Source organism: Ornithodoros turicata, chromosome 4, assembly GCF_037126465.1.
Source record: "Ornithodoros turicata isolate Travis chromosome 4, ASM3712646v1, whole genome shotgun sequence".
NCBI lineage: Eukaryota > Metazoa > Arthropoda > Arachnida > Ixodida > Argasidae > Ornithodoros > Ornithodoros turicata.
Genome location: NC_088204.1, coordinates 14,852,760 through 14,871,073, shown reverse-complemented (window position 1 = coordinate 14,871,073; position 18,314 = coordinate 14,852,760). Strand labels below are relative to the sequence as shown.

At 45.3% G+C, this 18,314-nt stretch overlaps 1 protein-coding gene across 7 annotated transcripts in view; it reads left to right on the top strand.

Moving 5' to 3' along the window:
* LOC135391156 (uncharacterized) overlaps window positions 1-18,314 on the top strand; it is a 211,389-nt gene that overhangs the window by 84,650 nt on the left and 108,425 nt on the right. For 3 of the 7 annotated variants that reach the window (XR_010421880.1, XR_010421877.1, XM_064621282.1), the window contains 2 exons: window positions 875-999; window positions 6,095-6,185. The exons of 3 other annotated variants lie outside the window; for them this stretch is intronic. Coding sequence is in view for 1 of the 4 variants with exons in the window: in XM_064621282.1 (XP_064477352.1) it covers window positions 875-999; window positions 6,095-6,185 (216 nt within the window). In the remaining 3 variants the exon portion in view is untranslated. The remainder of the gene's footprint in view (window positions 1-874; window positions 1,000-6,094; window positions 6,186-18,314) is intronic. One more of the 7 variants, XR_010421878.1, reaches the window with a different exon arrangement.

Below are 18,314 nucleotides of genomic sequence, written 5' to 3'. Positions count from 1 at the left end.
ATGCGCGGCGGTGCCGTCGGCGCGGGTTTAGAGCGTCGGCGCTAGACGGCGTCGGCGATTTTGTGGGATTTGATCGTCTGGCGCATTTCAAGGTGAAGGCCGTTTAAAACGGGGTGAAGGATGTTTTTTCAAAATAGAGGGAGAGAGGAGGAAGAGGCGCCGCCGTACGCGCGCGGTAGGAAGACAGGCGGGGCGCTGTTGATGCCGTGTTCTCCGCTTTAGAGTCCGCATGGGAGAATATGGCTTTAAAGTTTTTGGAGTAGGTGGGATCGTTTGTAAGATGTCCGCTTACTGGCTGGCGCGCGCGTTATTTTTTTTTAATGCGGTGATTATACGCACGTGTCGTAGTACATAGGAGTGTTTGATGATCGGGATTTACAAGGGTGGTTTGGTGTAAGGTGTTTCGTAGACCGTCAGGGATAGTGTTTAAATGGTTGTGAGGTTCAATAACGTGATTAGGTTAGGCTAAGTTAGGTAGTGAAGGTAACGGCAGTCAAGTTATGGGAAATGAGTGTTGGTGAGTGGTGAGATGATCCAACGTAAACTTATCGTCGATCCGACTTGGATTCCGATTGAGGTAGCAGTTACAGGAATGTCTTTCGGTTGCTTCTGAATTAAATCGAGTGAGGTAAGCTAATTCAGGCATCCTCTGGAAAAGCAAAAGGTTACAGTATCCTTAAATTGATAGTAATCGCGCAAATAACGCGACGTTGACAGTGTAAAATGTAACGTCAATGGCGTTGACTACGAGACGGTTTGTTTAATTTCATTGTACGAGAAAAGGTGTTCCCATTGCAAAGAGCCGACCACTTTGTATGTCCAGCGGAAACGGTTACTTCTTTTTGTAACGCACCTCCCAATTTTTGTTTTACAGATGTCACAGTAACGGCTACTGTGTCATCTTTAAGGCCGCGATGTCGTTTGGACTTCGAGCACTATACGGAGACTGCGTCCGGACAGGCCGCCACTGTGGCCACTGCAGTCTTAATCCACGAATTGGTACGGATTATTTTCTTCTACACTTTGATCTAGCAAGGTCTCGTAGACATATTTATGATCTACGAGTAGAACTACTGTTGAACAACGAGGTTTTGAGCACACACAGGGACTGCGCGGTCCATTCCCTAGTTGGAAGATTTCAGTGCAACCCAATATACGATATTCTGCGTGCATATTCATGCATGTAGTAGTTGTTGCTGTACGTACTTTTTTTTCGTGCTCGAATATAGGCCTACATCAAGCGATCGCAACTTTGGCACCTTGAATTGATAAAACCGATTAGAAACACGTAAGTCAAAGGGTATTGATGAAAGAAGGAAGTCACTGAAAAGGTTAGTCAGCTGTAGCACTCGAACCCACATCTTCTGGATTACCGGTAATCCAGAAGATGTGGGTTCGAGTCCTACAGCTGGCTAACCTTTTCAGTGACTTCCTTCTTTCACCATTAATTTCTGACGCACTTGAGGCTTTGTATGTATTTGTCCTTTCTGTGTGTTCCAGCCTAAGAACATCAATTTCCATCATATTCAAAGGGTATTGAAAGGGCAAGAAACGAACTTTGAACCTAATTAATGTGTTCAACAAGATACTAATATGGTCTGCATTAATGCTGTTTCCGGAGTTGGTTAACCCCGACAAAACACACATCAAGGCGTCTCGATCAAGCTCCTGTAAGGGACGCTCTGCCTTTGTACGGGTCACGTTGAGGCAAAGCTAGCTTTACAGGCTATACCTCCTGGCGGTTCACGATGGAAGAAAACACCGCCTGCACGGGAACGTATTCCTGGAACGACCCTATATTTCATAAAAAGCCGAACAATGCAGTAACTAAACGTCAGAAGTAGACATTCGTTCGCAAACTGGTGCTGTTAAGGTAATCAGTATGTGGTGAGTGACTGCGATGAAATTACTAATTAATGGGTTTTTCACAAGGTTCGTCGCACTCTGGCCTTTGGTATTTACTCAGTTAGCTCCAGCTCAAAACTTCTAAGATCTTTCAATGTAACAATGTAACTTCACCCCAATTTTTTTAAAACACCTCCCGAGCTTGCGGTTCTGGATAAACTACTGCTCAGAACCACGACGATTATCTCGGCGACTATTTCCTACGCATCACGCGATGAATGAAAAAAAGAAAATTAAAAAAAGCTCTTGTCGCTCGACAGATGCGGTAAAATTCCGTTTGACAACCGCCAAACTTGGTCTCAGTTAAATCCCGAGAGTCGGCAGCCCAACGTGGGAACTTTTGAATGAGTCCTGCTAAAGCACCATATCGCACTCGCCCGGGAAGACGAGCGAATAGGAGTGGTTATGAAAGACGAATTCTTTCTTGCTTTGGCGAGGAGCAAAGATCGCCTTTCCTCAATCACGTCCTCTGAAAACAAGCTCCACTGGATCCTCGCAAGGAATACCATCTCATCACTAAAATGAATGCTCCTTCCTTCTCACTCTTTTTGGCCGTCGGGGTCGTACCGCGTATGAGAAATACAGTACGTACAGATAAGAAGGGTGAAACGAGGAGGCACAAAATGGCGACGCGGAAAACCAGCAAGAGAGAACGGCGACGCTGTCCTTCACTGTGATTGGATGATTTGAAGATGCAGAGACATATTTCGGTGGGAGCATTTCTGGAATATTATGAAGCGGTTAGCATGCCTCTCCGCTCTTGTTCCCTCAACCATGCTCGACACTGCTGAAGACTGGTGGGTTCGAATGCTACCTGTTTGAAGACCAGAACACACACTGACCCCCCTGTCCCCCCACATCTTCCTGCTGTCCTCTCTCCATCTGTTCACGCCTCTATGCCGCTCATAACCACAGTTGCTTCGCGGTGCTAACACGGAATTAAAAGAAGAAACCATACTCGATTCGGGAATTCTGTTTCGACACAAGCAAAAGCTGACTTCTTCGCGCGCTAGAAATCGCTTAAAACAAACATGTCAAAACATGTTTCAAACATGACGCAAAACTGAACAGTACTTCGTGGCACTATACGATTTAAGAAAAAAATTATCCCATAGGGGCTGAGGGGTGTCGCGCCCCCTGAACTGCAGTCTGATAATTTCCATGCATGGTCTGGCCACCAATTAGAAACCACTTTCACGTGAATTGCACTGATGTTAATGATTACCGTGCCAAAAATTTTGGAAAGAAGATCAGGGACATCATGGACCACGGAGATACACTTTATACGCAACGCCATGCAATTAATAAGTCACAATTAAGAGCAAGCAGCTACACGATAGAACTTTGCTTAACCATTGCCATTTGGAGAGACTGAACATATGTTCGCTGGAGGGGTCGACATTGCGCGTTCCTGGTCATCAATTTGATTTCATTAGGTGATAATGGTAATCCGTTGCCACATAATGAAAAGGTTATTTTCAAGTTGGCAATGTTTATGACAATCAATGCACAGTCATGTATATCGTTCTCTTTTCTCTCTCGCGCGCTGATTTTTACTTCATTTAATATTTGAAATCCTTATGTGGTCGGAGAATACGCTGGTAGCAAGTTGTATAACATATATACATATAATATAATAGATACTCATGGAGCGATGCGACAGCACCAGAGGACACGTGTTTCGCCGTGTTTGCGGCTCGTCAGTTCTGGGTAGCTGCGCATGCTTCGGAATTGGCAAACCAGGGGTCGCTCAGCGAGCGATATACACCTGGGAGGGTAACTGAGCACTCCTCAATGCCACAGTGCAAGCCAGTGAATTATAATGAAGGAAAAAAAGCCATTAAAGAAACAAGTAAATGACGCTAGACGTATTTGAAATTAAAAATTACAGATTAAGATGGCTTCTATGGCTGCACGCAGAGAAACAGATACTCATGGAACGATGCGACAGCATATATATATATATGTATATGACACAATGTTTGTAAGTCAAACGTCGCCATGCCAGTACTGGACAGCTGTTTCGGCCTTCTTGGGCCTCATCAGCAGTACGCAGGCAGGCAACGTTTGAGCGGATGGCGTCAGAAGGTCACGTGGCACGTGATGCCTCCCGTCAGGGTGTCCTAAGACACCTCTGCAAGGATGAAAGAGTTTATCTCCAGTTTACCTCTGCAAGCCCAGTGCAAAGCCAGTCAAGTGTATAAAGGGGAAAAAATTAGCAGGAGCTCTTTGGCTGCACGTATAGCATATGTTTATAGGCATATGTTTGTAATATATACAGGGTGTCGACGCTAAGTGTGAACAGATTTTTTAAAAATATATCAATCACTTTTTCCGAGATTAAATCAATTGCAATATAGCATATGCCGAAGGGCACTCCCTAGGGGGGCATTAACAGACTCCTAAGGTAATGTCTTAGTTAACTTTAAATAATTAACTTTTTAATTATAAAAGCTACGAAGTTGCTCCAATGAGAACATCTGATCTCTTCGGTCACCAGATACCAAAACCTTTTTCAGAACAAAAATCCGTTCGATAGATCGTCTGCAAAAAATTCGTGAAGGAACGCCATTTTTTCTTTATTTTATCCATTGCGCATCTCTAGACACGCGTCTTTCCTTCGCCCCCAATACGAGAGGATGAAAGAGCACACTATCGCCTCTTGCGTCCTGGAAAAAGATTAAAGGAAAACGGAAAATGCAGCCCAAGATAAGGGCAGTCGCGATAGAGTCACGCGATAGATTTGTGTTTTTGTTTTGTTTCCGCAAGTTAAAGCTAATCTTCGACGCATGAGGCGGCACTGTGCTCTTTCACTCTCTCACACTGGGGGTAAAGGAAAGCCGCTTCTTTGAAGATGCGCAATAAACCAAATAAAGAAAAAAATGGCGTTCCTTCACTATTTTTTGCGGATGATCTACCGAACTGATTTTTGTTCTGAAAACGGTTTTGGTATCTGGTGACCGAAGAGATCAGATGTTCTCATTGGAGCAACTTCGTAGCTTTTATAATTAAAAAGTTAATTATTGAAAGTTAATTAAGACATTGCCTTAGGACTCTGTTAATGCCCCCTATGGAGTGCCCTTCAGCATATGCTATATTGCAATTGATTTCATCTCGGAAAAAGTGATTCATATATTTTTAAAAAATCTGTTCACACTTAGCGTGGACACCCTGTATATATGTATATAATAACATATAATATACATATAACATGTATAGCAACATAAGTAGCAAAACACTAGTGAGAGTGCGTCTGGGAACAAGGCTAAGCTGCCAGTAGTGAGGGCGTTGCGCACCCAATCGCGCACCCGTTTCGCGGAGCCAAGTTGACTGGTTCATACATTTTTTTCGACACCCGAGGGTTTATTATCTTGCTTGCTTCTCTCAAAGAGGAAGGCAGAAAACGACCAGTTAACTCACTCACGATGGTAAAGGCGACCACGTGGTTTTAACCAGTGCCCCGTACCTATTCGAAATTCTAGAGCTTATGAAATTTTATAAGGGTCGTTCACGGTTGACCGAGACTCTTATTTCTTTAAATACAACGTAAAATTCCTGAAGCACCAAACTACGTGAGTTCTTCAAAGTATTCACCATGCGCACCTATAGACACCGCTCCTTGATGCCTTTGGCGTAGAAAGAAGTGGGCTACTGTCGTAGCTACTGCAGGACTTCTTTCTGGATGGCTTCATTGTGTGGAACGTCTTTCCTCCAAGGCGCTCTTTAAGGGGTTCAAACAAATGGTGATCGCTTGGGGCTAAATCTGGACTCTAAGGCGCATGGGGCAAAACCTCCCCGCGCATTTCGGCCAGGGTTGCTACAGTCAAATTCGCCGCGTGAGGTCGGGAATTGTCACGAAGAAGAATGACCCTTCCGAACAACATTCCAGGCCGTTCCTTGCGAAGTGCGTTTCGCACGCCACCCTTTATCAAGGTGGTGGAGTACCGGGCATTTAATCGTGACCCTTTGCTCCAGGAAGTCCACGTGGATGACACCCCCGCATGTCCCAGAAGACAGCTCCCATGGACTTCCCAGCAGACGCCTGTACCTTGCTTTTCTTTGGCGGCAGGGAAATCTTATGTCGCCATTCCATGCCGCTCCTTTTTGTCTATGGGGTGAAATGATGCATCCAGGTTTCATCACATACGACGACTGATTGCAAAAATTCGTCCCCCTCAAATTGAAACAGATTCAGCAGCTGCTCAGAGACTGCCATGCGCGCTCCCTTCTGGTCAAGTGAGCTGTCGGCGGAACCCACCTTGCACAGATTTTGCGGAACGGTAAGTGCTCGTGAATGATTGTCTCCACTCTGCCGACTCTAATATTACGCTGGGCTGCATTGTCCTAAACTGTTACTCGCCGGTTCACGAGGATGGCTTGCTCTACCCCTGCGATGTTCACTGCGGTCGAACGAAGCTGCTCATGTAGTTCATTCGTCAGCATATCCCGTCCTTCGCCAAACTGTCTGCACCATTCGTACACTCTTCCCCTTGACGTCATTTGTTCCTCATACTGTGCCTGTAATCTTCGCAAAATCTCAGCTGGTTTGATGCTCTTCCTTCACAAGGAACTTGATTATGCGTCGCTATTCCACAGCTTACAGACACACTGTTCGCCGCCATGATAACTGCCGCTGCTGCATGTGCCGGTGACACGAGAAGGATTGTAATTCGTCCTCCGAAAGCTTTATTCAATTACATTGACTCACTGATTTTTCTCGAGCAAAAGTATCGGTCAATCTTAACGACCCTACTACTACTATGTAATGCACATACAATGGAATGTAAATATGTGTAAATTCTATATCCACATATTATGTACAATCAACGCATACAATCAGGTAGATAGGTTCTTTTATTTCCGGCCTCTGTATTGAAGTTTGGGCCACGTGCGCTGTCGTAAGAGTAGTTTGCTTTTGGAAGTTTATTGCGTATACTTTTGTCCGTGTATTTAGACACGCAAGTTTTTTCTTGGTCTATGACATTGGGGAAAGGGAAGATTTGGAGACAGAAGGCAAATACAATCGACAGCAGCCAATATGGAGTGGACTTAAAAAAAAAAGAAAAATGAACGGCGTTGCGTGGGCTAAACGGGCAGGGAAAATAGTAGGTGAAGCCAAAGCCGGACGTTTTTGACAGCAGGCCGAGCAGTAAGTTTGGATAGCTGCCAAACATATGTGCACCCGTTGCGGGCCTTGTTGATGACAAGCAGTTGCAGTTCTTTTCTGTCCCCACTGCGTTTACATCTTTTCGAGACGTGATGGAAGCTTTGTTTATTCCCGGGGAAGGGATGTGAAAACGAAATAGCATTTTATCGAACGTCACATGCTGGTTGCCAGAACGAGCGAATTATTCCCAGTGTTTTTCTTTCAGTGACTGTTCGCTTTGGTGATTACGGTATACACGGACTAACACGACAATTTTTATTTTGTATTTATTTTTTACATACTAGTAGTGCCAGAATGTGACTGGCGGCTCCGTGTGATTTCGAACATGGCCTCATTACCGAGTTTTAAACGGGGACTAAAATGCGACAAGTGCTGCCCGCGGTGTCATTACCTTGAGAGCAGTATAAAAGGGACGTGATTCACCAGTTGCGTAATTTGTGATTTATGATGTGAAAGAAACCGCAATATTAACCTTTCCCTCTCATTTTTCTTCGAAGCGCGACAATGCGAAGAGAATCCGATTGGTTTCCTCACACGATCTCCCTCCGATGATTGGACGAATGGTTTCCTCACACGATCTCCCTCCGATGACTGGACGAATGGTTTGAGGAGACCAATGGAAGCCCGCTCTGCATTGTCGGCCTTCTTGAGAAGGAGAATGAAAGGTTAATATTGCGGTTTCTTTCGCTCATAAGTCCCGTTCCTTTTGCGTTGATGTCAAGGTAACGGTATCTTGCCGTTTCGCAAGGAGGAATTTTTACGTTGCTTCAGTGCCCCTTTGATAGATTCGGAAACACTGTCAACACCGCGTAGATACAGAAAGGCCTGCTTAATGCCTCCTCTAGCTCAGTGTTTCCCTAACTTTTGGCGGTGACGGACCCCCGGAAGCGATGAGAACCAATTCACGCCCCCCCCCCACATACACACACACACACCGTCACAGCGAGTGCATAACCAGCAACCTCGTCAGCTGCTGCTTGCTTTCGATACAGCTTCAGAAACGGTTCCGGACTGGTTTCTTCTCCTCATTTGTATGAGTATGACGCGGACAAACGTGCACTGCAGGACTTTTCTATCAGAAATTAGAAGCTAGCCGTTGAAGCATGCTTGTAGCAATTTTGGAAGTTCTGGGTGTTTGGAAATCGGGCAGCATATACGAGCGCGTGTTTGTGGGGACGAAAATCCTCACTGATTGTGATAGACGGTCGCGGACCCCCACGGACACTCTCGCAGACCCACAGGGGTCCGCGGACCACACTTTGGGAAACACTGCTCTAGCTCACTCCTTCGCACGTAGACATTTAAAGGCCGCCAATCGCAGCAGCCAGCCAAGATGTCAGCCAATCGCCGCAGACGATTTTGAAACACGTACAGGCTTTCTATGGCTACCATTTGCTGCCTGAGCGGCTGATGGCGGCTCGCTGCCATAGCTACGCCCGCTGAAAGCAACGTCATGATTGGCGGACTCTTAATCGTCACGTCACGTCCCTCAAGCGATCAGGCTTTGTCTCGGAAATCAGAAGACCCAGGTTCGATACCTGGCGTCAACACCTTTTCCCTGATGAGTTACTTGAACTCGTTCATTTCTGGGCGTATGGAGGCTTACTTGTTTTATGTCGTCCATATTTGTGGCCTGCCTCGGCCAATCCTCGTTATTTACGTAGAAGTGATAGATGCGCTTCAACGCTTTTCGAAGCTCCAGAGCAAAGTTTCGAAGCCCCCTCACGCTGAAACCGTAAGTATATAGATCGACTGGCTGAACGTTAGCGTTCATTAAACACTTTTAGTTTGTTTTTTGTTTTTTATTTGCGCCTGCGAAGTATATATGTACGGCCCCCAGATGGTTTGTTGTTAAGTGGCCCCTTTACGTCAAGCGCTTCAAGTGGCGGCAACGAAATTAAAATGCCACTCGTGGTCCGCCGTCTGTTGCTTGTTTACACACCGTGAGTTTCCGAAGCATAATGTCCAAAATTTTGTTACTTGCACCAAACTTTGCTTTTCGTACTTCTGTACTTCGGTTGTTGGGGAAGGTTCGTGTATGTGCAAGCCACAATTGCCGCTCGCGCTTGTTCCGCAACGAACTTATTCTTTTTTGTTCATTCCTTTGCTAAGTTAGTTTACCCCATTTTTAGATTACCTCGTAATTGCTTTGGTGTTGCTGCGATGTTTACGTTAATGCACTCTCAGACAAAAAGATGTAATGCTAGTGGTTTTTCGAACTAGGTGCATTGCCACAATCATTGGTCTCTTTCGCGAAGAATATGTGAAGAATATATGTGAAGAATATTTGCAGTGTTGAGGAGCAAATATCAGGGTCAGGGGACTTAAATTGCGAGCAGTGTCAATCTAGGGAACTAGAAGACGTTATTATGTCCTAGATTACTTCTTTTTTCTTAGTGTGTAGTTAGTTTAACAATTACCTTAGTAACCGACTCAGCAATTACTTCTATAATTATTTTCCTTAATACCTTAGCGTAATAGCCTTAGTGGTCTGAATCTATTGAATGCGTCTGGCGTGAACTTATAGTTCGACGTGTCTCAGCAGTGTTAAAGTTTGCTGTAAGTAACAGGACGTGTGTAACGAGAGAGAAACCTTGGTTATGGCATCTATGAAGTCAAGCTGCAAAGGCGGTTGGACAGGTGGTAAGAAATGCGCGAAAGGCGTATAAAGTTCCTTCTCTTCACGCACGCTATGTGGATGTGGTGCTGCAGACTCCTAGACGAAAGGTAATACACTGAAGAGAACAAGAGAGTGCGAACGTTGCCTCTAGTGGTTCGGACATACTTATTTGAATACCCTTTGCCCGACAAACCTTTCCTTTCCTCTCTCCTCCCATCTTCCACACCGAAAAGAGACGAAATAATGTCAAAACGGTTTGCCGCGATATTTCAAAGGCGAGCGCTTTGACAGCATCAGAACAATAATTTGGACGCTAGGGTGTGCAATAAATTTCATCCGCTCGCTTCACCTTCGCCCCCCTCCCCTCTTCTCTTTCCTCTTCCCTTCTAACCATTGCAGACGTCTGGCCTTCTCTAGAAGAAGCCACTATCCTCCCTCGTCCTCATATCGATCCATTTCACCTACTTATATATCTATACGTATTTTTATTTATCTTTTTAGTTATCAGCGGACATCCTTTTCCTTGCCCCCTCCGCCCGCGCCTGTTCTTTTCGTCGCGCACTACTTTTTTTTTTGTCGCGGATAGCGGCGAGAAATAATAGTTGGGGAGGAGAGAAACAAAAGAATAATGTGTAACGCCACACGCGCGCTCTTCTTCACGTGTTCAAGCTGCTGCTGTTGCTGCTGCTGCTAAGAAAGTACGAGGATGGGTGTGATGAATAGCGCTTAACCGCAGCGCAGTGGAATTCGAACCCAGCCACTTCCGACACAGTATACCGAGAGAAAACGGCTCCAGCGTTCAAGAGTATTCGGCCGCACCGAATTCCCGTGGGAGGAATATCGTCTGCATCGAATTGTTTTCCCTCTTTAGTTTCGTTTTCGTTTTGGTCGTCGTCTGCTTGCGTGCACTTCTGCTACACTCGCTGGTGCACCCTTTTTTTTCTTACCTCCTCCTTCGGCACGGCTTCATTTTTCTTGGCACCACGTAGAGATAATCATTCATAATTTATCGCCCGCGCACGAGCTCTCTTTGCTTGTCCTTCCCCCTAGCGGCGAGATTGGGAAGTGGTAGTCCATTTCTTAAGCCTAATCGCAAGGACCCGTCCAGCGCGAAGGAAAACAGAAATAAAGGCAGCCAGTACAGAAGCAGAAATGCATCTGTCGAACGATTGGAATGGCGGCCGTGTGGGGAACGCAGGAAATGAGCACGATGACTTCCGTTTTTGTGAAGAAGTCGTTGTGGGCTTCGAGAATAAAAAATTGGGCGATTTTGATATTATCTTGAGTGATTGCTGGATGCATTCTAAAACTAGCTTTTTCTCTCGAGAATGTAGCGGGTACAATTAATGCGAGAAAAATGAAAGAAAATGAGAGACCCGAGCCACAATTTTATTAGTGTTCTGTCGTCTGCACTAGGCATTGACGATATTGATATCGATAACTTGATCTGTGCAACCGAGTTAATTTATTTCAAACATTTCGTTTTTAATTCAATTCAATTCAGTTCGATAATTCCAGAGAAATCTTCCAAGGAGGAACGTACGAATGCACCATGCGCAAATTGGTGGACAGGCAGACGGCGGCACTCATTGCAGCCCAAAGTTATGTCGTTTGCTATTGCCCACCGTGTTCACCATTGGGATTTGCCTGTATGTGTTGTAACTTTCCCCCTCCAGTTTTGAGTCGGTTAAAGATTAACTGGGCTCCTTCACGACACGACCTGTCATTCGACAGTATGGCATAATGCAGGCCACCCGGTGGACAATCCGGACAGTCCGTGCACAAACTCTGGGCAACAAACAAACTTGGCACAACACAAACTTCTGTTGGTGTCGTCCTTCTTGTTCGTGCCCCAGACTCTGCCCCAGATGACACTGAAGGAGTCATCTTTACGGGAAGCGTCTCCATCGACCTTTCTCTACCTGGTTATGCAGTCTGCGGTGCAGTGCAGAAACTTAAGTTTTATAGGTCGCTACCTCGTACACGAAGAAAAGCAACGGGAACATATTTGCGTATTACGATGCGGTGGTTCCGGAAGACAAGGCACACGCTGTCGATACTAGCTTTCGTTTTGTCCGCTCACTTATTATACAGCGATGAGCATAGTGCTGTCCTTCCTGCCTCAGCTGGTGACAGCCGTGCACCCATTAAGAGCTCAATCGACAGCGCCATCCCGCGGCGTCTAACGACAGATTAAAGCACATTAACGGAATGAAAAAAAAAGGAAAAAGTACGCCCTGGTCACTGTCCGAGGATGTATTAATTTTCATGTCATTCCCGGTCCGCGTGCGCGGGTCTCTGCGGTGATGATGATGTGTTCCGCTTCCAACTGTTGTTCGTCGCTGAATCTTTTATTTTGTCTGCTTTCTGCCGTTCGTGGTGTATAAGGCGTTCCGTATAGCGCCATCTGTGAGGGGTAGTATGTCACATGACCTGGTTTGTGGCTGCGTACTTATCATTATGCACGGCTTCGGTGCAATGGAACAAACGCATGGGACACCATCGGTTCTTAACAGAAGGAGGCGCATGACGCTCTAAGGAGACACAAAAGTAAATTTGGGAGTAATTACAACTTCTAAAGTCGCCTAGATTGCGATTACTCCAAATTTACTCCCAGTACTGCAAATAGTACCTAAACGTCGCATAAACGTCTGTGCGCTTAGTCCGGAAGAGATTGAATTCGTTACACGACGAATTCTGCTACTCCCATAAATAGACCCTCCCTCCCCGCGCGAAAAAAGAAAAGCGAAGAAAGAAGAAGAAAAAAAGGTCACTTTCGCCCGCCCTACGTGGAGGCGATACAACAAACACATGTATACCACATTAACGGTTAGCGTAGTGCACGACGAAGGACACAGTTCTAATAGGCTGTCTCCAAAGGATACCTCCGGATAAAACTTACGATTCCGAATAAAAGTCACAACCGCTGACAAGGCAGCATCCCTCTTGTCAGTTGGCCAAGGACCCAGCACTTTTAACGAGGCCAAAGTTTCGGTTGTCCAGTCGGTCGAAAGCAGATCTCATAGTGGCCCTTTGAGGTGCATATCTGGAACAGTGCACGATGATGTGCTCAGCGTCTTCCACGGTTGCACAAGGTCTGCAGTTGACAGCATCAGCCCTCCCAATTTTATGGAGGAATTGGTGTCTGTACGGGATGTTCAAACGGAACCTGTGCAAAAGCGTCTCGACAGATCGAGGTAACGAGGACGGAACAATGAATTTCAGTTCCGGGTCTACTACAGATGTAGCCGCGAGAGTGCCCGTCGCCTTGTAGCCAGCCGTCTACACATGAGTCTGTGTAAGGTGTAAGATATCTCAATAGGTCTTGCACATCTGCCTTAGCGTACGGCACTAGATGTTTTGATGAAGACAGATGTGCAACGTCTGCTACCTCATCATCCGCTTCATTCCTTCGTATGCCCGCGTGTCTAGGAATCCATTGTAGAATGATGTCATGGCCGACATCCCTGAATTGCTTGTACACAGTAGAATGCCATCGACTACGGGCACCATAGATCCATAACGTAGGAGTGATATTATGGCTTGAAGTCCAGCCTTTGAATCATTATATTTGACCCTTTACGCTGCAGACGGTTATACAACCGCATGTTGAAGAGCGAGCAGTATGTGGCGACTAACTACTGCCGTTGTTGAGAATGCTCTGTGCGGCAGCCGTGTCATATTCCTTCCCTGTGGTGTTCGGGGACAACAAAACGAGACATAGACCCAACTGCTGTCGTCGATCCATCGGGGAAAATAGCTGTCCTATTGTGGTTATTTTCCGTCATGGATAGACAGTAGTGTCTCAGCGCAGCAGATGGAAGAGCTGCCCTTCGGTGCACACCCTCCACAATCGACCTCGCATCCCCCTTGAACATTTATGCTACCTAAAATCTGTGTGACTGGGCCCTGCAACTTACGTGTACCATATATACACGTTGACTTGAACGGAAATATTTGATACGATACATAACAAAAGAAAAACAAAAACAGCAAATTGATTACACTCTCGCCTCCTTTGACGCCTGGCACGAGACCACCATAAATAACGGCGCTTGTACAGGTGCGACAGGAGGCCGGACTCCAGCTCGTTAATCCCTCCAACTTAAAACAGCACATGTCCCCTAAATTTGCCGATCGCCTCATAAGCCCCAAGACATCTGCCCTGCATAACATCATCGCTATACAGCCTCCCGCCAGCCGTACGCAAACCGTTCGCCCGACAACAATTAAGTCATTTTTTAGCCATCTTTTTGCCCCGCAAACATGATATATGAAGACGAAGTAGTTGTTAGGACAAGACCACAACGAAACACAGACTCACACCAGCGGGGGTCGCTTTTTTGAGTAGCGGGCAGGGCTTTATGACGTAAATTAATAAGGACGTAGCCTGCTGTAACTAGGCCTACTATTTTCGGATCTGCGTTCTCTGTTTCTTACTTTTTGTTGTTCGTTACAGTCCAGGGCTGGGCGATATGAACCCACCTATACTAAGGCGCAGTATGTAATTAGTGACCTCCGACCCAGTTTACAGATGGCGGTTGGTTTGCTGAGGACCGCTGGTCATTGGTCTGGGGATTCTTTCGACAAAGACCCGTGATTACTGACCGCTCGCTCGCGTGCCTCATGCTTCTTTTTTTATTTCTTTTGAGAAACTTTTTGTTGCTGTTCTGGTTTCATTTTTGACTGGCACGGGTATGCCGTATAGGTTAAGCCGGCGGCTTTTTAACGCGTGTGTCAGCAGGGGCAGCTGGTCATTTTGGCCCGAGGCTGTCTTTCTTTTTTTTTTTTTTTTTTACTGTTCCGCGATTATTGTTTTTTTGTTGTTTTTTTTGTGTTGCTGTGTTTGTCCAGGGTGGTGACGGGAGAGGAAGGTGGTGGCTACAGTAGCTTACTTCTGAGAGTGTAATATGTAGGTGGGGCCGGTATGGTTAAGGGCATTTGATGCAATGTGACAGATCGTTCGGGTCAGTGAGCTCCGCCCAGCGTCTATGCGGTGGGGGGGAGGGGGTGCAGGAGGGGAGCCACGTGCTGGACGTCACCTGGGCAAGACTGGGCTGGTTGCGTTATAGCCAGCCCGTCTAGGCTGACCTCTGCATTACCCCATAGCAAAGAAAGAAAGATAACTGAAACAGATGGTTTTGTTGTTACTGACGAGTACGTTACTTTGACCCTTTTTGTTTTCGGTACCTGAAACTACTAGTTGGTGTCGCTGTCACATGTATCTGCTCTCTTTCAGTTATTTTTGCTTCTGATATTTTATTATATCTGTTGCTTTTGTGTTAACATGAACCTCTAAGCGTTATGGGGTGGTCGGCATCCATGCTGATGGATTTTACATCTCTTTGTGTTAACTTAAGCGGTGAAACACCCCGTAACATTGTCATAATGTATTTCTTCTTTTCAGTCAATCCATCAATGTATTTCTTCTTGTTGTTGTTATCTAGCCTTTGCACCATTAGGTACACCACCTATAGGTGCGTTCAAACATCTGATAATTGAATATGCTTGATAGTTTCTAGTTCTGCGGCGCAAAATTCGGATAAAAAAAGAAGCCCTCGCCGAGGCAATTGTCAAAATAGTTGGTAATTCATGTTGAATTAGGCCCCAGTCTTTTATGCTGAATCACTCAATATGAATAATCGGCTGTGGTATTGGTATTAGAAAAACGAAAGACATCGAGTGTGTGGGCTCTGTATCAACGTGGATGCCGGCTATTCTACGGCTATTTATTTATTATTTATTCTATCGCGCTCATAGGTGCGTGCTGCATGTTAATGGAAAGTATAATGAAGCAAAAACGATAAGAAATAAAAGTATTGAAAGATTTATGTGACCCCGCAGACTAACTGCCAAAGGACTGACAAAACATCATTTCAGAGAGGAAGAACCACCCAAATACTCTAAGGGAAAAAAAAGGAAGGAAGAATTTTAGTCCTTATAGGGTCTAAATGCAAAAACCATTAGGCTGTTTTGATACTAAATGCAAATGCACAGCTTCGGAGTAAATTTCAAGGTCATGGTATTAAAAAGGGTGAGTAATTTCAGTCAGGGGACTATAGAAGCTGTAATTATTCCCAAATTTCCTCTATTTGTTCTTTAAAGTGAAGAGTCAAAATATCTTGTCCGCTTCTATATCTTGTAAATTGATAGGCAGTGGTGACGCATACACACATATAAGTTGCATGCTTTCTTGAATGCCGGCCTTGATGGATCGGTAGTGTGTCCACTGTTTGATTTTTAGGTTATGGGTACGTAACTGCTACCCAAGACGGCTGGCAACATGGTCACATTGAACATGACCATGTTCAATGTGACCATGGTCATATGACAGTGTCACTATAAGTGATAAGTGATATTCGGACGGGCAGAGGTCGGCTTGCTATTCCTAAAACAAAAATATAGTACAAAGTGAAGCAAAAACAAATATAAGATAGCGAGGATGGGGTGAAGTGTAGATGACATGAAAAGTCAACTCATAATTCCAATGAGGAGCCTATACAGGGTGTCCCAGCTAAATGCGAGCATATTTTTTAGAAATATTAATCACTTTTTTCGAGATGAAATTAATTTTAATATAGCATATGCTGAAGGACACCCCTTAGGAAGGCATTCGCAAACTCCGAAGGCAGTGTCTTAATTAACTTTCAATAATTAAATGTTTAATTATAAAAGCTACGAAGTTGTCCCAATGAGAACATCTGGTCCCTTCGGTCACCTGACACCGGAGCCGTTTTGAGAACAAAAATCCGCTTGGTATAGATCGTCCGCAAAAAATTCGTGGAGGAACACTTTTTTTTTTCTCTTTATTTTGTTCATGCGCATCTTCGGAGACGCATCTTTCCTTCAATCATCTTCCTTCACCTTTCCAAATGTGAGAGGGTGATATATATATTGATAAAATATGTTCGCATTTAGCTGGTACACCCTGTAGATGAAAGTCCTGTGGACCACATTCGGTGTGATTATTAGACGCTTCAACAAATTTCGTGAAGATTACGTCGTCTGACGACAAATTTATTCTCTAGTCCCGCACTTGGCTGACGAAGCCGGATGCGCCTCGCAGCTAAGCTTTATCACGAGTATCTTCGCATGCGCCATTCAAGACCTTGTGGACAACGGTGAAATCTGAGAACACACGTTAATCCCGTGAAGTCCAATGAAAAATGTGATGGCACTTTCTGTGCGGGGCTTCCTTATCGTTATACACATTTGACCCTGTTTTTCTTTTTAATTGGGGAGAACAGGATATTGTAGCTGGTAGTGGGTGACCAATACGTGTTAGCTGGTAATCCACGTGAGTCATCCATCAGACGGCCAAATCCTCGTCGCCAGGATTATCGTTGTTGGGATAATCGCCGCCTCAATTGTCCCGCTCCGATCTCCGCTATGCTGTGTGTTCCGCCAGCAAATCCTACAAAGCTTTCGGTCGCGTATAGGTGTCATTTGGCAAGAAGTTAAGAATGACTCAAATTGCACACAGAAGCGGCCAAGTTTATTCTAAGGCGTAACTTACAGTCTAACCCAAGGAAATGCACAGATGCGCATATATTGTACTTTCCGACTTCCTGAGCCAAAGGCAAATTTTTGTCAGAACAGGCGAGGGTGACACAGAAAAGACTGCTGTTCCGCAGGGTGTCCCGCAAGGAAGTGTCCTAAGCCCGTTACTATTCAATATCGTCATGGTTGATCTCAAAGAATGTCTACCGAGGAGAGTAAATCTCTCCATATATGCGGACGATGTGTGTATCTGGACTGTTGGAAAATCCCGGCCGGCAATTCAACATCGGTTGCGAAGAGCACTGGATGCCATCAACAATTTCTTCTTGAACGCGGGGATGGATATCTCCACCGAAAAAAGCGGGGTCCAGGAAGAAATGTCCCCAGAAAAAATGTCCCCGGAAGAAATGTCCCCGGAAAAAATGTCCCCGGAAAAAATGTCCCCTGGAAGAAATGTCCCCGGAAGAAATGTCCCCTGAAGAAATGTCTCCGGGTGAAATGTCCCCAAAGGCACTTACATTTTTCGCTAACACTTAATTTTTTTCGCACCTGTTTTATTCGCATCTATTAAAAAAAAATTGCATCTACTAAAGTTCGTTGACACATCCCTTCGGCTTGTTGGAAGGTGAACTCCCGCTTCAAAAGCAATAAAAACAACGGACACAGACAAACACACGCTTAAGTATTTGTAGTTTGTAGCTCCAGTTTGTAGCGCTCTTACAACACGAAGGTAATACACATACGATGACGGGGAAATATCCCGGGTTGCAAACAGAAGTGTACGGCACACAGCAAAAAGGGTTGGAGATAATGCCCCTGGAAGAACTGTCCCAGGAAAAGTCCCCACATGAGAAGGACTGAAAACTGCGTAACAATGGCAGGTTAGGAGACTGATTACGGCTGTGGTGTTTCTTTGGTTCAGTCAGTGACCCGATGAGGTCATTGTGTGTGCCCCGTTTACTCCGCCTTTGGGTAGTACCGTTACAGGGCAGCCTACACTGAGGCTGAGTGTCCTCTATTTCACTTAACAATATTAACTAGGTGAAGATAGACACCGGACAGAGGTAGTCAGCTCTATTCGACTCCACGGAGGACCGAGCTCCACGAACCATCGTCATGTAA